At 37.1% G+C, this 22,766-nt stretch overlaps 1 protein-coding gene across 3 annotated transcripts in view; it reads right to left on the bottom strand.

Annotated features, from left to right (window-relative positions):
- Positions 1–7,123: 7,123 nt before the first annotated feature.
- Slc18b1 (solute carrier family 18 member B1) overlaps positions 7,124–22,766 on the bottom strand; it is a 30,383-nt gene continuing 14,740 nt past the window's right edge. For 2 of the 3 annotated variants that reach the window (XM_026381450.2, XM_077801956.1), the window contains 8 exons: positions 18,450–18,586; positions 15,931–16,032; positions 13,105–13,196; positions 11,942–12,037; positions 10,505–10,579; positions 8,644–8,737; positions 8,489–8,541; positions 7,124–8,224 (listed from right to left, as the gene is read on the bottom strand). In XM_026381450.2, coding sequence (XP_026237235.1) covers positions 8,155–8,224; positions 8,489–8,541; positions 8,644–8,737; positions 10,505–10,579; positions 11,942–12,037; positions 13,105–13,196; positions 15,931–16,032; positions 18,450–18,586 — 719 coding nt within the window. In that variant the 3' untranslated portion in view covers positions 7,124–8,154. The remainder of the gene's footprint in view (positions 8,225–8,488; positions 8,542–8,643; positions 8,738–10,504; positions 10,580–11,941; positions 12,038–13,104; positions 13,197–15,930; positions 16,033–18,449; positions 18,587–22,766) is intronic. The other variant, XM_026381460.2, reaches the window with a different exon arrangement.

Raw genomic sequence — 22,766 nt, 5'->3', positions numbered from 1 at the left:
AAAGAAAAACATTTGCCCAGGAATAAAATATCAAATTCAGGATATAGAACTTAAAGAATTGGAATTTTTGTGCTCAGAAAGATGATTGGTCAAGCAAGACTTAATATCTTTAGTGGAACTGAGCTATACAATAAGGTAAGGTTACTTAGCCATGGGGGAGCATTGATTAATTATAATTCACTGCTAAAAGAGCCTACTCCCAAATTTATCATTTTGTGATTAATAGACTTTAATTAAAAGTGTGAAAAGATGATTAAAATAATTGATCTAATATCATCCAATCAGAGTGGCTCTAAAAAATAGTCATAGTTCAAATCCTTTTTTCTATGAACCTGATCATCTGATAGAAAGATATTCAATTAACTGTGATTTTTAAAAATCTTACTGTTCCACTTTCTCAAAAGTAAAAAAATTGCCATGTATTCTCAGCTTCGTATTCCACTTTGAACCTGTTTCTTTTCTTTTTCTTTTCTTTTTTTTTTTTTTTTTTGGTCCTGGAGATTGAACTCAGAGATAGTTAACTACGGAGTCACATCTCCAGCCTTTTTTATATCTTATTTAGAGATAGGGTCTCACTGAGTTGCTTAGAGCTTTGCTAAGTTGCTGAGTCTGGCTTTGAACTCTCAATCCTCCTGTCTCAGCCTCCCAAACTGCTGGGATTACAGTTGTACACCACTGCACCTGGCTATTTCTTTCCTTTAAGTTCAGGTCAATTATACCTGCTCTATCTCCTTCACACGTTAAAGGTTTTTCTGAGTGAAAGATGCATGAAAGTGCTCTGTAACTCATAGTGGAAATGAATTAACAAAAATGGGTGATAGTAATATAATGATCCTGGCAACTTAATATTATTCTATTGTTAGGACTACAAAAGTACTTTTGTTCAAGTAAACATTTCTCATCTATTTAAGTACTGAAGAACTGCAGGGGGTTACTTAGGGGTGATAGGGAATATGTTACCAACTCCTTGATGCCCTGCACTCCTCTGGTTCCTGTTTTCTTCTTTCTCTGACAGTCACCCCCTGGTGACTTTCTGGTTTGGTGTCATTCTCTAGGCGGGCCCTAATCTCAAGAGTGACAGCAGTTAGACACTAAGATGTAGTCTGCTTTATCCTATCCTGACAAGTCTAGTTTCTATCTTCTAAAGCAGCCCTAAGAGCCAGGAACTCAGACAGGTGGAATGGTGCAATTTCTGCTGAACAGGAACACAAGTCAGTAGAAGCCCCAAGAGCAATAAAAGCTGGAGATTAGCCTGAAAAGCCTAAGTCGACTCATATCCATGTCGTATTTTTTCTGTTTATCACCATAATATCCCCTCTAGATATGGAGAGAGTTGCATGACCTAGAGTCAGTCCTATGTCTAGTTGTTGCTAAATTACACGGCATGACCTTCTTTTACTGTAGTTAATGATTGTTGTGAACTACTTCCTGGTTGTGTAGCTATGAGCAAGGTATATATTCTCTCAGGGCCTCTGTTTCCCTCATCTGCCAAACAATGATAATATGTGCCGAATAATTTTTGCTGTTATTATTATTACTGCTTCATCTCTACAAGATTGAGCCCTACTGGGAAGGCGATGCTCAGTGCAGCTTTGACCCAGGTTTCTGGTCAGAACCCCACCTGTCCTGTTAAGAGAACTTCAGTAAATCCATGTTCTCTATTCTTATTTTTCTGTCTTCACAAACTCTTTTATGGCTCCTTGCTTTCAAGTCAAATGATCCAAATGTTTTTTCCTAAAAATAATTTAACTTCCAGTTATACTAGTTAGTGTCGATGACTTTCCCTACAACTGCACCACAGAGTCTCCCTTTATCACTCTTTTCTTTTTCTTTCTTTTTTTTTTTTGATACTTAGATTGAACCCAGGAGTGCTTTACTATTGAGCTATATCCCCAGCAATTTTTATTTTTTTATTTTAAGACAGGGTTTCACTAAAGTTGCTGAGGCGAGCCTTAAAATTCCAATCCTCCTGCCTCAAGCCCCCAGAGTCACTAGGATTATAGGCATACACCACCATGCCTGATCTGTTATGCATTTGTAAAAACTCCTACAGGTGCACAAAACTTGCAGACAAACTAGGTTACTTGTACCTTGCTGCTGGAAATTTAAAAATGGTACCTCCATTCTGGAAAACAGCTTGGCAATTTCTCAAAAAAAAAAAAAAAAAATCTCAACTCAGCTAGGGGCTCAGAAAAGCAGGGGGGTGAGATTGATGCCAATGATGAGAATCAATCAGGGACAAGTCCTGTTTCCCCAGTTGTGAAGTTTGAACAACCAAGAAATGCCCAGGCAAGCATACAAAACAAGTTTTATTTAAAGACTAGAATAAACAGAGACTTCTCTGCACAGAAGGGTGCCCAGAGCTGAGTCTCTAAGGAAGTGGGGGCGTCCTGCCCTTTTTAAACATTTTAGTGTTTCTTTGTTATCATGCCCTCCTTCTCCCCTTATCTTGCCTACATAACTAGTGACCAAAAGATGGGCCAAAATGTGGGGAAGAAGCCTTTTAGGGGTGTCTTTCCATGTCTGCCCAAACGGACAGGAATGGAGCCTCCCAGGAGATGCTTCATTAAAACTCTTACAACTCCCTGCAGGGAGGAACAATTCACTGGAGATAGTCTTTGCCTCAAGATGAGGTTGAAGCACTCTTTTCTCCTCTTCATCTTCTCTATTCTGGAGAAATCTGACAGGAGGACTCTGACAGGAAGGTTTTGGTAGGGAAGGGGAACTATTTCTTCAGTTTGAGGTTATGCCACTAAGCAGAGTGGTGACAACATGCAAAGACCTAGAAGAAAAGCTGGAGTCTTGCAATTGTTGCTTTACCCTCCTGGAATGTAGTCTCAAGCGATAACTCTGCTGAATGGAATTCATTTAAATGGAAGACCAATTAATCTGCAATATTAATTTGGGAGTTCTCACTAATCTAAATCAACTAGCTGAGGCATGTTCAGCTTTAGGCATGAAGAAGCTGTGGGCAGATCTTCCCTTTCTAAGCAGTTCTTCCCCATTAACAATGCTGCTTGATCTCAAGAATATGTTTCCTTTTACAAGGTGCAATCTCAAGTACACACTCCAGGGCTGTGGCTCCTTTACTCACTAAGATGAATGTCCTATGTCCTAATGTGCGCCCCCATCTTCCTTACCAAGTCATCTTCCGGTCCAGGAGGTTAGACTCAGCTCACCATAACCAAGTGTCTTGGCTCTTTATCAAATACGAACAAAAGAGGCAAAAGCAAACCAATAAAGGTGATAGTTGAACAGAATATAATAATAATAGAAGAAGAAATGAAAATGGCCAAAAGTTCTGAAAGCATAGGAAGAAAATAAGGTATTAGTACTGCATTCAGGACAAAGATTTATCTACACTGATTTTAATTACCTTAAAAGGAAAAAGAACTCTACCTGTATTTATTCAGCAACTGGTTTTATGACTATCATATCTGATTATATAAACTAGAACTTAATTGATTTGGATTTCAATTTTTGTTTGGATTTATAAGACTTTTCTTTTTTCTTTTTCAGTACTAAGGATCAAACTCAGGCCCTAATGCACACTAGATAAGCACTCTACTACTGAACTATATCCCTAGTCCATTTTATTTTCCATTTTGAAACAGGATTTCATTGTGTTGCCCCGGCCGGACTTAACCTGAGATTCTCCTGCCTCAGCCTTCTGAGTACAGGGATTACAGGCATGCGACACCATACCAGGCTTGATTTGAATGTAGTTCTGTATTTGTAATGCTATTGTTGACCCATGTTCAACAAAAAACAGACTTTTTATTTCTTCATTTTAGTACTGCTGATGAAATCAGAGGTTATTACTGAACACCAGGTTTTCCTGGATTGGGCCTACACTCTAACCCCCAAGCACAAACAGGCTGCCATTAGAAGGGGAACTGTGAATTTCTGAAAGGAATTGGTGCAAATATTCAAGAATTGTGAGTAGTTCCTAATGAAGGCTCATTTCATGTAGCCCTGAAAACTGAGGTTATGGTTTCCTTAGTTAATACTCTAGGTAACATTTTATTTTTTCTAAATATATTGTTTCTGGGCTTATTCTTCTATGTGTTTATTTCATTAGATGAGGGCCCATGCAAGTGACTCTAAAGGAAAAGATGATACCATGGGACTGATCTTTAAGTTATTTCCTTTCAACATGATTATATCTAGAGGTATCAGCCTCTTTATACACACACACACACACTCACTCACACACACTTTTTTAGTTGTGTGATCTTAATTTTATTCACTTATTTATATGTGGTGCTGAGAATCAAACCCAGCGCTTCACACATGTGAGGCAAGCACTCTACCACTGAGCCACAAACCCAGCCTTCACATATTACTATTAGTTGTAATATGGTTTCTAAGAACAACCATCAGAAAGTTGAAAATTTCTAAGTTGAACCACCATAATCTGGGACTGTATTTCTTAACCACTTCTTTTGATAGCTAGATTTGAGAGAGTATATGTAACATATTAAATCTTGATAATGAAAAAAAAATAAGCCAAAAGAATGATATTTCATCAATATGTGATGTGTAATATTTATTGCCAAAATCAAGTTTCCTATCTAAAACAAATGAGTTATTTGGGGGAATGTAAAGCAAACTAATCATGCAACCATGAAACATCCCAGCAGGTATATTCCTGGCATTTGTCTCAGAGAAATGAAGGTTTATGTTTTCACAAAAATCTGTTTGTAAATGTTCATAGCGGTTTTATTTGTAATCATAAGCTAGAGACAATCCATACATCTTTTAATAGGTAGATACACAAGATATCCATACCATGAAATGTTACTCACCAATATAAATGAATGAACATGACTGTATCTCAAGGGCATTATACTGAGTCAAAAAAGCCAATTCCAAAATAAAATTACATATTGATTCCAGTTTTACATTTCTTTAAATGACTAGATGCCAGAAATGGAGATTAGTAAAGGTGGAAGGGAATTAGGGGAATTAAGAGTAGCTGCAAAAGACAACATGAGGGGTGTGGTGACAGGAATATTCTGCATCCTGGTTATAATATTATATCACAGTTTTTCAAGATGTTACTATTGGGGGGAAAACAGGGAAAGGAGAAACAGGGTCAGTGTATTTATTCTTAGAACTTCATGTGAACCAGCAGTTATCTCAAAATCCTAAAATTTTAATTAAAAGAAATATGATCTGTATATCCTTATTTTTCCTTTAATTTGTGTATTATCCCAATATGGGATAAAATATTATCTTAACATAAAAATATCCTTATTTATTTATTATTAATATATTCTGCAGTTAGCTACATAAAATAATAATTTTCATTTTTAAAGAGTTCATTTAATCTGAGTACCTTTAATATATTTAAAATATAAATATATAAAAATTGCAAACATATACATAGGAATATCCTCTGATGATTTTGATCTACTTCTTGGGTTTCATAGTCCCAAACATTTTTTTTCTTTATCCTTTCTTTTCTTTTTTTTTCCTTTATTCTTTCTCATAAAGCATTTTTGTCATGCATCTTAATACTTACAAAATCATACGATGAGGAAAGGATAGAGTTACTTTCATACAGAGCATCTTATTAACACTTGTGTCTGAGGCATTTACTGAGAGCAGCATGTTGAAAATTAGAATTTAAAAAACTCTTAAAAACAAACAACAAAAAAACCTAGAATCTTTGCATTGACATTGAGTTTTCAACATTCAACTGTGCTGGTAAGGGAAATGGGCTGGAGGTACTGAGCAAAGTCCGAAGGCCAGATTGGGGCAGCAGAAGTGGTTGCTGTGGCCTCAGTGCTTTAATAGCGCCACCCTGAGGCAGCATCTGGAACTGCATGAGTTCAGTGGCATTGCCACTGGGAGGAAGAGGGGGCATCCCTGCACCAGTGGGCTTAGAGAGAAGAAACGCAAGTGTATGTCAGGAAAATTTGACCAGGGAGAACCAGGCCTGTCCCTGCTCTGCCCTCACATTGGTTCAGGGGAACGTGGTCATACTCTGACCTACAGGTCACTGGTGCTCTTCCTGCACTGACCAACCTCCAAGGATGAAGGAGGTTGAGAGGAATAGGGAAGAGTTCATAAGACCCTTGTGATCCAACCTTACAGTTAGTGCCAGCACCCTTCCAAAAGCAGTCCTCTTCAACCCTGGGTATCCATTTACGTTGGTTTTGGTGGTGGGAAATGGCATCCCATCATGGTTTTGATTATTCGTCTCTTCAGGATCTGTTTTGCTTTTCTTCTCTATGTGACTTAGAAGCACTAGAATCGACCCACATCCTCCAGCTAAAACCTAGAATCATCCTTGATTCCTCTCCTTCCCCCTCCACAGCAACAATCGTGTCAGTTCCACTTCTGAATATATCTTTTTCTCTTCACCCCTCCACCTCTCTAGTTAAAACCATTATTGTCTCTCCCAAAGCTCCAAAGTTCTCCCTGCATCTCAATCCCTGCTTATCAGCAACCCCACTTGCTGTCCACATGCAGATCCAAAGAACTTCCTGAAACTTCAAGTAGACTCTGCACACCTCCATTTAAATACCGCTACTCCCCACTTCCCTAACTCTATTTACAGGATTCTGGAAAGTATAGAGTGCGCTCATCTTCTACCACACCAAGCACATGCTAAGGACTGGTCTCTCTTCAAAATGAATAAATGGCAGACTCATTCTCATTCTTCAGCTCTCAGCTCAAAAGTCTGACCTCCATGCAGAGCCTTTGTCCAAACAAGGCCCCACACCTAATCAACACCAGCTAATTATTCTATCTTATCATGTTTTTTCCTTCAGAACATTTTTGTAAGATAATAAATAATTCTGGCATTTATTTACTGTTTGTTCCTTTTCCTGGTTAAAAGTTACATAAAGGCAGAGGTTATGTTTATGGTAATCACAGCTAAATTCCTAGCACCTGGTATCAATTCATTAGAGGTGATCGAAGATATTTTTGAATAAATAGATAAAATCATTTATTCTAAAAAAAAGAAAATTAATGTTGCTATTACAGCATGAAATGGACCAGGAGGTATGAGAGTTGACATTGTTTCACTTCAAATAACAGCATGGATTTTACATGTCCATGGAGGGAGTGTGTCCCTAACATACAACATAAATTCCTGGATGGGGTTGGGGTGCTGATCTGATCTAAGGATGAAATCTACCAAGAGTACCAGGACACAAGCTAGGCCTGGTGGTGCATGCCTGTATTCCCAGCTACTCTGAGGCTGTTGCAGCAGGACCTCAAGTTTGAGCCAGCCTGAGCAACTTAGCAAGACTCTGTCTTAAAATAAGATTTAAAAAGTGAGGTAACATAGTTCAGTGATAGGGCACTTGTCTAGCATGTGTGAGGCCCTGAGTTCATTCCCTAGTACTGAAAAAAAAAAAAAAAAAAAAAACAAAGAAAGAAAAAAGAAATGTAGAACTAAAACACAGATATGTTAAAGGGAATGAGTAATGTTATATCAAGCACCTTTCACACATCTGAAATTTTGAGAAAAACTGAGGGCCCAGAAGGATGCTACAGAATTTTTGCATGGCAGGCAGAAATTTTGCTTTCTAAACAAAGACAAAAATCTCAAGTCAGAGAAAATATGTTTTAAAACCTGATTTCATAGTTAATGATTCTATACATTTTGTGTCATCATGATATAGTCAGCATATGTCAAATCAAATCATTTCTTTCCTTGTCAGTAAAAATGAAGGTATATTCCATTCACAAAATCAGTGCACTCAGAATAAAAAGTAAACAGAGGAAGCAAGAAGGCTAGACAATTCATAACAGAATCTTCAAGGAGAAGTTTGGTCATTTAAAATAACAATCTCCTGGGGCTGAGGATAAGCTCAGTTGGTAGAGTGCTTGTCTTACATGCACAAAGCCCTGGGTTCAATCCCCAGCAACACACACACAAAAAAAAATTTGCTGGTTTTTAACTATCTTTCTCATAATTAATGTTTCAAATATGGCTGGCTCAGTCAGTTACCCTTTCAGGGCAACTTTAAGTACAGCCCACCACAGGATCATCCAAAAGCACGTGGGCTCTTTCAGGGAGTGGTGGAGGCCCCGTGGAGCTCTGTGTCCAAAACTGAGAAGACCCTCCCCACAGTGATATGCAGGACCACCAGCATCTGTCTCCCAATCTGTGTCCATCCAGGACTCAGAAGGCTAGATTTCATCAGGCAAAAGAGCAGTTCGTTCCTCTTCTGTGCCAACGATGTTTTGAGACTTAGATCTACTTTGAGAGGAAAAAAAGAGAATCTCAGTATCTCTTATCTAAAAATGAACCACAAACAAACAAACAACAACAACATAAACAGTGCCTACATATCTACCCAACTATCCCCTTAAACCTGGCAAACATATTTACCAAGTAAGGGACGACCCTCAGGGCTCCCAGAAATCTGCTAACTAGAAGGATGGATATAAATTGGTATTTCTTGACCACACCCATAAGCTGACCTTTAAAGGCAGAAAAAAGAACTCTAAAAGTTGACCATACCTTCTTCTTCTCCTTGAGTGCTCCAGGAGGTAAAATAAGCCCATCACTAATCCCTTTAACACAGTGAAAAATACTGGTTAATGTAAATCCTCCATGACAACTTTCTCCAAAATGTAAAGAAGATGGGGGTGGAGGGGAAAACATGGGTTACTTACACTTATCAGAGGCCACAGGCCTTGTATAGCTGCTGCCCACTCAAAACCAATTTTCTCATACAGAAATCCACCCAGCATTGGTCCTGCAAAAGCACTGACAATGGATAGATGAATTATTAAACAATAAAAAAAAATAATTGCTTAGTAAAAGTCACTCGATTCCTCAGTCCCAGGTCTTCCTTAAATTAGGACTACAAATACTGAATAAAAGATAGTGGAATGAGATGGATATCATGTATGAAAACATGGATGGTGTGAATATACTTTGTATACAAATAGAGATATGAAAATTGTGCTCTCTATGTGTAATATGAATTGTAATGCATTCCACCATCATATATAACAAATTAGAATTTTAAAAAAGAAAATAAAATACAGTCTTCAACTTTCCTGAGAACAACAACAACACAATGTTGATTCTGGGGCATAGCATTGGGTATAAGAAAAGAATTGTAGGGCAGGGACTGCCGCTCAGTGGTAGAGAGCTTGCCTGGCAGGTATGAAGTGCTGGTTGGATTCCTACAACCACTACAGAACAAAACAACAGAAAAACTACCTGATAATGATGTTCAAAAATTTTTTAAAATACGATACATTCGGAAGGATCTTTATATTATTCTATCCTCAGTATTTGCATCTAATATAATTCAATTGAATACTTATTTTTGATCATATACAACATTTCTGACATGTAGTTACCCTTATGATGTAGTAGAAAGTAAAAACTAAATAAACAAATGAATAAAAAATAAGATTAAAGGATGATTCCACCATATGACCCAACTATCCTGCTCCTGGGTATTTTTCTTAAAGATCTAAAATTGGCATGCTATAGTGACACAGCCACATCAATGTTTATAGAAGCACAATTCACAATAGCAAAATTATGAAATCAACCCAGATGCCTGTCAACAGATGAATGGATTAAGAAATCATAGTATATATATGACATATATATCATATATATATACATACAATGGAGTTCTACTTAGCCATTAAAAAGAGTGAAATTATGTCATTTGCTACTAAATGGATAGAAATGGAGAATATCATGCAAAGTGAAATTAGACAAATTCAGAAACTCAAAAGTTAAATGTTCTCTCATATGCAGAAAATAGAGTAAAATAAAGGAAAGGAAGGGGGAGAATAAGAATACATAAGGAACCAATCAAATACAAATTAATAAATGAGCAAAAGGAAGTCTAGTAGAGTAGACGAAGGAGAAGAAGGAGGAGGGAGGGGAAGGAAAAGGGGGATAATGACTGAAATCAACTTTCATGCATGTATGAGTTTATTGGGTTGAACCCAACTACTATGTATAACCATAAAGCTCTAATTAAAAAAAAAAAGAGGGGTGGGAGAGCAAGGGAGGGGTCAGGGGGTTAGCAATGATGGTGGAATGTGATGGACATCATTATCCAAAGTACATGTATGAAGACATGAATTGGTGTGAACATACTTTATATACAAACAGAGATATGAAAAATGGTGTTCTATATGTGTAATATGAATTGTGATGCATTCTGCTGTCATGTATCTAAAAAATAAAAGCAATTTTAAAAAGGTTTTAAAAATCTGAAGTATAGGTTTGTTTAGGGAACTTCCAAATACCACTTAAATAAGACAAAGTATGTGAGATCATTTTGCTTTGGTTTCAAATAATAATCTGATTATTCAGATTTTGGAGCCTAAAAGTGTAGATCAGACTTTTGGCTCTACCCTGTACCAACAATTTTTCTTTAAAAAGCTCATCTGACTTCACAGTGTCTCAATTTCAATGGAGCTGCTATTTTCAAATACAAATTAATAGATGATCAAAAGGAAGTCTTTCAGGTATGGATGAAATGCAATGCCTACTTACCCAACTGACCACATGCCACCAATGAGACCTGAAACAAGTCCCAGCGTGCTTAATCCCTCTTCAAATCCATTTTCACTGAAAAGAGAAATATGAGTGCATCCATTATTAAAAGGAAAACCTACATAAAAGAAAAAAGTTGTATGATATATGCATTAAGAGAAACCACAGGTAATCTGGGCAAGAGCGAGAACACTCTGCTTTGTAAGATAATGCAGCTCAGTGGCAAAGCATGGGCTAAGCATGCAAAGGCCCAGGTTTAATCCCCAGCACCAAAAATTAAAAAAGAAAAAAGAAAAAAAAACTAATTTGGAGGAATTTTCATCATATCAAGTGCTTATAGAATATAAAACAAAGAAATTCATAAAAATAAAAAAGAAAGGTGGGTGAAAGACATTTCATGAAAATCAAAGGGCAATAGTAAAGAAAAAGGATCAGGAAGTGGGTGGGAAGAGAAGGTGGAGAGGGGAAGTGCAGGGGAGTGATACTGGCCAACTTATATGGTTACATTACGTTTATGTATGAATATGTAACAACAAATCCCACCCATTATAGTACAACTCTAATGCACCAATTAAAAAAAAATGTGGAAAGAGGAAAAAAAATAAGTGGTAAAGTGTTTATCCTAAGTAGATAGTGGAGAGTTAAGATTATATATTAAAATCCATAGAACAACCACCAAAAAATTTTACAAAGAAATGTAGTAGAAAATTATAGCAAGTTATTTCTTTTATATAAAAAAAAAGAAATTCATAAAATGAGATGAAAGTGTGAGGAGAATAATGGGCAGCTTTAAGAAAACACAGGAAGCTTCTTATTTCTACAGTTGCTGAACTGACCCAGCATAGCCTTAGTACTTAGTGTTCTTCACCAATGTGCTCATCAAACCAAGGAATGATGACCAGGTGACAAAAGCCTGTTCACCCTGTGGTCTTGTATGGATTCCTCCATGAAAGAGGCACAAGGCAAAGGCCTTTCCATTTTGCAATGGCTTTTCCAAATTACATATATGCTAAGGCAAAAACCAAGCCAAGCATCTATCTTCAACCTGCTCTACCTATGTGTATTAATAATACTATATATTGGGGCTGGGGTTATAGCTCAGCGGTACAGCACTTGCCTCACACACACGAGGTATTGGGTTTGATCCTCAGCACCACATAAAAAATAAATAAATTAAATAAATCAAGTAAAGATATTGTGTCCATCTCTAAAAAAAATATTTTTTAAAAAACTAATAATACTATATATTATAATTTACATAATTTTATTATTATTTACATGATTTACATGCATATACATACATATACATTCTATAGCATGAAGATTTACTACTGGGGGGAAAAAATCCAATATCCTACAAAATTGAAAAATTCAAAAAAGCCTGTGGCACTCACTGCTGTTTGCAGCACAGTTCTTCAAGCGACGAGAGTAACTTACTATGCACAACTAAGAATCTCCGGAAAAGTCGGAATTATACTCATTCCAGCAGAGAAGCCATTTATAACTAATATCAACACCAGCAGCCACAGCTGACTACAAAAGAGTTTTGGAGAACACAAAAACAAACACATTAGCATTTTAAGAGCTATAAAACTTAATGCTAAGACAGGCAGGATCCCAGAGAAGTTTGTTTCATAGATGAGGTGACTGGCCTTGTTCTCATTCCCCTCTGATGGTGTTTCATTCTGTTGAGTCACCCTTTAGTCCCTCATATTCACCCATGCAGTATCTCAGTCTCTTTGGTCACACACATCACAGGTCTGGGGCCAACCTGCCTTCCCAACATATAAAATCTTTTTGAAAGTGGTTAAAATATCAATACTAACTCTGCTCATTGAATCACTTGGCTTTGAAATTTAATTAACCCTAAACAACAGCAAAGAAAGAAAGGTATAAGACAGGAAATTAACGTTTGTTCTACATCAGGCACTAGGCCAGTTATTTAATGAACAGTATCTCATTTAATCCTTGTAATGTTACTGTAATCATTGGCTCCTTTTGGTAAATAATAAGAAAATTGAGGCTCTTAAAAATTGTGTTTGCCCCAGTTCACAGTACCAGTTAAGTGGCAAAGCCAAAATTCAAATTCAAGTCTGAAAGACACTGAAGTCCTTCTCTTTCCATGATGCCATATCGTAACCTGGAAGTATCTAAAAAGGTCTAATAAAACCATCTTACTTTAGCAAATAAATTATATAAACAAGCTTGAATGAGCATTGGATACATGCTAAGGATGACACAAAGAAATAAAAGATTTGGTCTCTGCCTCAGAAGTGAGGAAGAAAAATAGAAAAAACAAAAATATATTCTAAGAATTATCAACCACAGGTGAACAGCAACAAATCCTATTTTCAAAGTGAGTACAAACACGGGTGTGATAAGTGTTTTTCTCATTTGGTAAAGATTTCAGCCATTTCTGTTTGCTTGAACCTATGCTAGCTTCTAGTAAAGTAAAATACTGTCAATATAACAAACAATTCAATATAGGCCTAAATCAAAATTATTTAAATATTAAGACTTTTTAAATATTAAACTATATTGGCATTGTTTAAAAATAATTCCTTATGCTATTTTGTCCAAAATAGAAAAAAAAAATTTACCTTTCAATGTGCAAGAAAGGGACGGGTCCTAAGAGCATGTAGCACCCTGCTGTGATTAAGTTTCCAAAAACCAGACACCATTTCCTTAGATGCTGATAAAGAGAAAGAGTCCAAAGAAACTCTTAAAGACTCTCCTTCAAACATTATAAAACACAATCATTAAAGCACACAAGTCATGATATTCAAAAATTCAAATGCAACTTTTCATTTAAGAGAAAATAAGCAGATGAAAAAATCAAAAGCAAGGACAGTAGAGCACAGGATAGAAAATTGAATAAAGGATAAGAATTCCTTAGGAAGGAGATGAAGTGCAGATTTTGCACATCATTAACTACTCCGATTATAGAGCAATTTATAAAGTAGCCACTGTAAGGAACTCAGCCAGTAGCTACAATACCTAGACTGATCATCGTTAAAAAGTATCTGCTACAGAGTGAATCAATGTGTACCCCCCAGACTCATGCTAAATCCCAAGGCCCACTGCAATCATATGCAGAGGTGAAGCTTTGGAAGTGATTTGATCAGGAGGATGGAGCGCTCCTGAAAGGGATTAGTATCTTTACAAAAGAAGGCAAGAGAGTGCTCCTTCACCTCTTCTTCCATGTAAAGTTATAGGGAAAAGATACCATTTATGGGGGCTGGGGTTGTAGCTCAGTGGTAGTTGCTTGCCTAGCACTCTACCTGCCCAACACCTAGAGGGCTTGAGGCCCTGGGTTTGATGCTCATCACCACATAAAGATAAATAAGTAAAATAAAGGTATTTTATCCATCTACAACTACAAAAAAAAATTTTAATAATTTCTTTTAAAAAATACCATTTATGTATCAGAAAATGGGCCCTCATCAGATACCAATCTGCCAGTGCTTGACTCTGGGACCTATGCCAGCCTCCAGACCTATGAGAAATAAACTTCTATTTTCTATTAGCCTTTCTGGTTTATGATATTTTGTATGGCAATCTGAGCAGCCTAGGATGGTATCCAGTAAAATCATTCCTTACAAATTACTTGAATCAGCCTAAAAGTTACAGGGGTATAATAAGTTATATAAGACTACATCTTAAAACCAAGTTCCAAACATTGTTTAAGACACTGGCTCCTTGTCACTTGGGTTAATAAGTAATCCCCACATAATGTAGGTCTTGACAAATATATATGCACAGCTAATGAAGAGGGAGAGCAGAGCGTGGTGGTGCACACCTGTATTCCCAGGTACCTGAGAGGCTGAGGCAGGAGGAATGTCAGTTTGAGGCCAGCCTCAGCAACTCAGCAAAATCCTGTCACAAAATTAAAAATAAAAATGGGTTGGAGTGTAGTATACTAATAGAACACTTGCCTAGCATGTGTAAGGCTCTGTGTTCAGTTCCCAGTACCAATAGCAAAAAAAAAAAAAAAAAAGAAAAGAAAAGAAAAGAAAATATTTAGAAAAATGCAAAAGAGAAAATGCAAAAAATAAGTGCTTAATCCATAGAAAGCAAAATGTGTATAAGTACCAAAGTCATAGAAGAAGCCACAGAAATGTGAGATTTGATGACCAGTACTAGTTCTATATACTAGTTACCTGGATTTAATAGGTTAGGCCTACTTAAAAGAGAACAAACAGAATTTTCCACTAAGGGGACTACAGGATATAAGATAATCAATGCATACTTACATGCCAATCCTTTCATTCCCCCAGAAACCCTAAATTACCCCCTTATAAAGGACAACCTCTCAATTGATCAAATCCAGTCAGAACTTCCAGGACTAGATTAATCTTTTTTTTTTTTTTTTCTGCACCCAAGAGTTTTTCCTTTAGGAAGTATAATCCTTTTTTTTTTTTTTGGTTGATTTTTTTAATTTATGTTTTTATGTAGATTTTTTTATTTACCTAAGAGAGCAGAATGCTTATTACATATATAGAGCACTATATCTGGTTGTATACATAGTATATTTACACCAATTCATGTCTTCATACAAGTACTTTGGATAGTAATGATCATTACATTCCACCATCATTAATTACCCCATGCCCCCTCCCTTCCCCTCTCACCCCTCTGCCCTATCTAGAGTTTATCTATTCCTCCCATGCTCCCTCTCCCCATCCCACTATGAATCAGTCTCCTTATATCAAAGAAAACATTTGGCATTTGGTTTTGGGGGATTGGCTAACTTCACTTAGCATTATCTTCTCTAACTCCATCCATTTACCTGCAAATGCCATGATTTTATTCTCTTTTATTGCTCAGTAATATTCCATTGTGTATATATGCCACAATGCAAATTAAAACCACTCTAAAATTTCATCTCACTCCAGTCAGAATGGTAGCTATTATGCATACAAACAACAATAAGTTTCGGTGAGGATGCAGGGAAAAAGGTACACTCACACACTGCTAGTGGGACTACAAATTGGTGCAGCCTATATGGAAAGCAGTATGGAGATTTCTTGGAAAATTGGGAGTGGAACCACCATTTGACCCAGCTATTCGTCTCCTTGGTCTATACCCAAAAGACTTAAAAACAGCATACTACAGGGACACAGCCACATCAATGTTTATAGCAGCACAATTCACAATAGCTAAACTGTGCAACCAACTTAGATGCCCTTCAGTAGATGAATGGATAAAAAAATATGGCACATATACACAATAGAAAGTATAATCCTTTTAACATAAGACTTCTCTTTTCCCAGATTAAGCAATTAAAAGTTAATCTGCAGAAGACACTGGAGTTTCTCTAGCAGTCCAATTGAGTGTGTCAACTTTCATCAATGGACCATTATTTTTAGAGGAACAGTAGGAAGATCACTGATATAAAAGATCACATATAAATGAGGTGTACATACCGGCATTTTATCACTTAGCAGGCCAAAGAGTGGTGAAGAAATGGCGTAGGATAGTGCCAAACCCAGGAAGACCAGTCCCACATATCCGGCTGGTAAATGAAACTGAAAAACAAACCCTACACTCAAGTTACATGGTTAAGTCATTTTCAAAAACCAAGCATCTACTTCTCCCACCTGCATTTCTTCAACTCTTACTATTACCACGATTCTACTGATAAACACACAGCATTATTCCTAATTTTTGTCTTACTTTTTGAACATTGGGTGACTTTTTCCCCCCCTCTGGGAGGATCCTAACCAGAGGTCAGAGGACATAGATGTTTTGTTTTGTAATTTCTGATATTAATCATATTCAGTTAGATGAATACATAACAGTGAATTGCACCATTATGTATAATTATAATGCACCAATAAAAATATGGAAAAAAACATAATTTAGTTTGTATGGATTATAGCATTTTAATGTCTAATCCAGTGTTTCACAACTTTTTGTGTACATAAAAATTACACAGAGAGCTTATTCAAACAGGTTCTTGGATCTTAGCCCTGGGGTTTGTGATTTAGAAGTTGGGGAATGGAATGAGGCCTGAGGATGTATATTTCTAATAAGCATCACTGATACTCATAATCCACAGACTGCACTCGGGGGCCCACTGGTACGAAAACCACTGATGTATCTACTTTCTCCATCTCAAAAGAATATTTATATCTAATTTAAGACATGACCCATTTAAAAGAATTTTCAAACAGTAAGCTCTTATACAACTCTGATAATATTGCCAACCTGATATTGATATCTTTGGGAGCAGTATCTAAATTATTTTCACTTTCCTTAACTAACAAGTCAAGATATCATCAATATATTTATGAGTTTGTATGACAAATACTAGCACACGTTAAGCAATTAATCCTTTAAAGATAGTAACAAGATACAAGAGCCCAGAATTTTCCTCTTCTTATTTTACGACTAGAAGGGTAAAGAGTAGCACCATCTTAATCCAAGAGTCTACACAACCAGTGATCCTACAGCAAACTGCCAATTTAAAAAATATAAGCTATCAGAAGAAAAAGTTTTTAAAATGTTGATGGGCAAATAGGAAAATAAATGTTTACAGATTACTTAGACTGGAGTTGGCTAGCAGGATGGAGCAGCAGCACTTGCTTGAAGTAGGAAAAAAAGCAACAGACCCACCAGAACCCCTGGGGACATGATGAGTCTGATGCCAATCAAACAGGAACAAGCAGGGGTGCCCCAACCTATCATGCCACAAATGAGTCAACTACAGTTGTCTTTGGAGAAACCTCCTCTCATCTTCTTTACTTTTGAATACACTATTTTCTTGAGCAAAACCAATCGTTTTAAAAAAATTTTTATTCTAAGATACAAAAAAAATTTTATTCTAAGATTTTCTCCAAGATCAGTTACAGATATGTGTGTGTGTGTAGACACAACTTATTAAGAGTACAGAAAAATGACTGAAAGGAGCATGTTGTTGAAGACGTGGATGGATTGTGAAACCCTAAACACACAGTATTTTCATTATGATCATTATGGACTTCATTGATCTCATGGGTTAAGGGCCATTTCATATTATTCTCTAAACCTTGGACAGCACAAGGTCTCCCAAGTTCTTCTGTGAAATACTCAAAACTGTCTTTAGTGATTTCAAGGGATAGTGTACAATTATAAGAAAATCAATGATCAGAAAGCACATGAAATTACCATATTAGAAAATTTACTGAAACTTACATTTCCAGTAATGGTACTATTTAAGTTTAATGCTTTATATAAGGACAGTGTGGGCTAAAGTTAGTAAATTTTTGTCTCTATAGACACATATTAATTCTCCAGTAATTAACTTGACTGCATCATTATCTTTCTTCATAAATATCTAAAAGCAGGGAGGGGCTGGGGATGTAGCTCAGTGGTAGAGCACTTGACCAGCATGCACGAGATCCTGTGTTTGGTCCCTAACACTGCACACACAAAAGAGAGAAGGAAAAAAAATATCTAAGAATGAATTTCTAGGCCAACAGACATTTAGAACTCAACTTTGTAGCACAGGAGATTCTTGGTTGCTTTCTCCCATCCCGGACTGATATAGTTCAAAGTCATCATTACATTGATTGTATCAAATAAACTAAAATGTAAGGGGATCAGGAGAGACTGCTGGAGGAGTACACCTCATATCACATGAGCTAATGAGTACCCTTCATGCCTCCCTGGAACTCAAACAAATACAGGAAACGTGTCCTTGTTAAGCAATATGGATGATGCCCAAGCCAGTCCTACAGTGACATGAACAAGGTCTTGGAAAGGAGACCAACATTTTGGGCATTTGTGAAAGGATCAGATCCCTAGCTCAAATCACACAGGGAAGGCACAGGTTACGTTGGTGCACAGCTCCCGGTCCACCTCCTCTCACAGCCAGTAAGGTCTTTCCCTAGGAAGGGCCCAGGAACATGCAATTATATCCACCTGTCACAAAGAAGAGCTCTTCCACACTCATGTTACTTACCTTCTCCAAAACAAAGAGAGACAGAATCGGATCAAGGAAGCCAAAGCAGGAACTGAGAGAGATGATGACAAAGGCTATCAGGCCAACTTTCGGTAAAGTGACAAGTTTCCAGAATGAGTGTTCACCTGGATCAGCCTCTGGAGGAAAAAATGAAAAAAAAAAAAGGAATAAATCATAGACACATCTCTTTATCTTATAACTTAATTTTAAAAGTCATATTGTTAAGGCCATCTTTTATAATAATCAAAACAACTTTTGAACCTCTGAGTTCATCTAAAATTATATATCATCTATCTTTGTACATGAGTTACTCAAATCTAGAGGTCACATTTAGTTTTATAAAAAATAGTTTCCAGCCTGGTGTGGGGGTGCACATCTGTAATCCCAGAAACTCGGGAGGCTGAGGCAGGAGGATCAAAGGTTCAAGGCCAGCCTCAGCAACTTAGCAAGGCCCTAAGCAAATGAGTGAGACCCTGTCTCAAAAAAGAAAATAAAAAGGGCTTGAGATGTGACTCAATGGTTAAGCAACCCTGGGTTCAATCACCAGGACCAAAAAAAAAAAAAAAAAAAAATTCCCAAACCCAAAAAGAATCAACTAGAATCAGAATGTGAGTGGAAGAAATGGTCTCAGGTTTTAGGTTATAACCAAAAAGTAAGGCCTCCCCTTGATAGGATAGAGAATGTGCAGAGTTTGATTTGACACAGGGAAAAGTATCACCAGTTCCTTACCAAGGAAGAATATGGGTGTGCTTAAGGAGCAACTCACATTAATTAAGAAAAAAAAAAGTTATGTCTTAAACATTTTTCTGTTGGCAAAGCAAACTTAGATTGGAAGTGGGGCTACTGACCTTATGGGAATTACTTTTAACATCCAAGGTGTAAGTTCAAATGAACTCCCATTTCCTACCATTCTTCAATAGTAATCCTACTTCTTCACTTTCAAGCATTAGGCACGGTTCTCTCCAAGCCTCCACAAGTACTGCATGACCTATTTCTTATTTCCTTGCTATTTTTTCAAATTCTGTTTATGCTATAAGAACTGGCTCTAGCCCTGACTCATTGATTTTACCTTCCTCTGGTTTCCTACTGCACTTTCAATTTATATTACATAATTTAACACTGAAATCATATTTCCCTTTGTGTTTACTATTGTTTGATGATTTCTTCCAGTTAATTTACTGAGCAAAATCTTTGCTGAGCCAGGCATCACACAAAACTGTATGCACAAGGATGAACAAGACAGATCCAGACTCCTTCCTTGCAGAAAAGTTACAACAAGGGGTGAAGATAGCTAGGATGGAATCTGAAAGGGGATGGGATATGAGAGACTGTCTTAAAATGCAACAGAGAGCTACACAAGAAAGGCTTTTAGAGTAGTGATATCTAAGCTGGAGCCTAAAGAATGAGCTTGAGATGAGCAAGTAAAGAAGGAAGAAAGAATAATCCAGGCATGTTATTAAAAGACTTAGAAGCGAGAAAAAACTATTTTGTGTGTGAGAAAATGAAAGAGAAAAAGTACACTCGGAAGATCAAGATTAGGCAGAAGACACCAAGGTAGTGGGCAGAGATCACACCTTGGGAACCCAGCCTGAGAAACACTAGGGATTTCAGGCCGGGAATGAGAATAAATGTGTGGTTCAGAGAGATCGTTTTGTGGCCCCATGGAGGGGGATAGTTAGCAGGTGGCCACAGCAATCCTATCCAGATACCATGCTGGATTTGAACATGGAAGTTCTTGGAGGGCGAGGATCAGCCCTCATATATCGTCATTTCTCCTGCAGCACTTAGCATAGCTAATCACTCTAAAAATACTTGTTGAGGGTCAGGGTTGTGGCTTAGTGGTAGAGCACTGGCCCAGCATATGTGAGGCACTGGGTTCGATCCTCTGTACCACATAAATGAGTAAATAAATGAAAAGACTTGTTGAATAATGACTAAGTATGGGGCAAAGCACAAAAAAATTCACCGAGTGGTTCAACTATTTTAAGTACTATGCTTAGGACTTTTTCAGGATACAACAGATGAAGTTAAACCTCATGCTAGTTTTTTAATTTACCAATTAAGTATTTAACAGGGAAGCAAATCTCAGCACAGACACCATGTTTCATTTCAGAAACAGCATGTAGTTCAATTTAGGAGAACTAGCACCACCATGTGGCTCTGTGAGGTATTGTCAGCTGGGAGATGGTTGGGTGTGAATACTGAGTTATATATACTCTTTATTATTCACCTTTAAAATAAGAATTACTAAAGATTCCAATTTTAATTGGCTACCTTTATCATACATGCAAAAATTAGTATATGTTAAGGTAGAACAGAAACCATTATAACATAAATGGTTCCCTTAAAAACATCTATGGAAAGGAACACATTATTAGTTAATCAATTAAAGTTGACCTCAAGGGATGCTCAGTAGAATTACCTGAGGAGTGTTTCAAAGCTACCTGGATATTCCCTCGGTTTCCTCCATATTCTGATATATTCTTCTTGGAGAGATGTGACTCCCTGGTTGGCAATGCCTGCCCTGAAGCTTCAGGTAGAGATGGGAGATGGGGGAGTCCTTAGGTGTTGGAGGACAGGACAAAAATCTAAGCACTGCAGCACTACTTACTCAACATCTATTCCAATGGTGAAGAACACTTAGGAAAACTTCCCAGAAGAGGTAATACAAATTATGTCTTATAGTATAAATAATTGTTAGGAAGTGTGGGAGGCAAGATTCCAGAGAACGTGACCCCTGTACCTAAATCTAACAATAGCTCCTAATGGCTTTCAGGATAAAGTTTGTACTTGGTGAATCTGATTTTTTTTTCAACTTTTTTTAAAGTAAGGAGTAAAATTGTATATATTTTTGATGTACATGTATGCACTGTGGAATGGCTAAATCAAGTTTATTTAACATGTGTTAAATACTTATTTTCTTGTGGTGAGAACATTAAAAATCTCCTCTATTAGTAATTTTCAAGTACAGTAGTCCCTCCTTATCTGCAGTTTTAGATTTCAGTTCTTCATGATCAACTGTGGTTTGAAAACATTGAATGGAAAATTCCAGAAATAATTCATAAATTTTAAATGTTTTATTATAGTATAGCTAAAACAATGGTTTTATTTTATTATTGGTTATTATTGTTAAATCTCTTACTGTACCTAATTAAGAAAATTAAACTTTATCATAGGTATGTATGTGTAGGAAAAATAGATTGTATATAGGGGTTGGTACTATCCATGATTTCAGACATCCAGTGGTAGACTTGAAACATATGCCCCATGGAGAAGGGGAGACCACTGTATACAAAATATTTTTATTAACTATAATCTCCAGGAGGTAGGATTGGTCTGCTGAACTTATTGTTTTAAGGATTTTAATAAGAGGATTTGAGGAGGACAGGGACCCCCATGAAAAGCAGCACCCCTTAAGATTAAAGAAGTAAAAACTCTGAGGAGGGAACAGAGACAAATCCCCCCACACACACACCCATCCCTGGAAAAGAGCAAATGCACTTCAGGGACCTTAACTACTGGCTGTTAGCTACTAAAAGTATGGTATGCAATCAAATATAAACTAACAGACTACTGAAAGGAAGTCAATAGAGTAGAGGAAGGAGAATGGGAGAGGGGAGGGAGGATGGGAGAGGGGAGGGAGGGTAGGAGAGGGGAGAGAGGGTGGGAGAAAAGGGAAGAGGGAATGGGGGAATCATGAATTGGAATATATTTCCAGTTCATGTATGAGATTGTCAAGATGCATCCAACAACTCTGTGTAAGTATAAAGCTCTAAAAAAAATAATTTTAAAAAAAGTATGGTATGTATCTTTCCCTGCCCTCTCACTGACAACCACCTATTGGTCTCAAAAGCCAGGTGCATCATTAAAGTCAGGATACCCTCTTGCCAGGACTCTTCAAGGACAAATAACACAGAAGATAAAACTGCTGAGGAGTCACTCAAACAGCAATTTCGCAGACTCTTGTTACTGGCAGGACATGTTTTTTTCCCCCACAGACCTTATGTTCTCTTAACTGTAGCAACTCTGACCCCAGGCTAACCATGCCTCCCTCAAGGTTAAAGTGCTTGCCCAGGATCCACAAAGAAAGAGACTCAGAAAATGTACCCAAAACCAATTAAAATTCCTAGACTCTAGCCCATCCCTGCAAGCAGCCCTTTCATATGAATAAAACTAGCTCTTTCTTTTTTCTAGAGAGCCAGACTGACACTCTCTGGCTCAATGCTATGTCTCCCCTCTGCTCAAGAAAGAAGTCCCCAAAAAGAGTCCCTTCCCATCACAGTTGTATCCTCAACTGACTCTTCTGATGGAAAGCAC

This window comes from Urocitellus parryii, chromosome 8, assembly GCF_045843805.1.
Source record: "Urocitellus parryii isolate mUroPar1 chromosome 8, mUroPar1.hap1, whole genome shotgun sequence".
Lineage (NCBI taxonomy): Eukaryota > Metazoa > Chordata > Mammalia > Rodentia > Sciuridae > Urocitellus > Urocitellus parryii.
The sequence above is the reverse complement of the archived record's forward strand: the minus strand, read 5'-3'. Positions and strand labels throughout refer to the sequence as shown.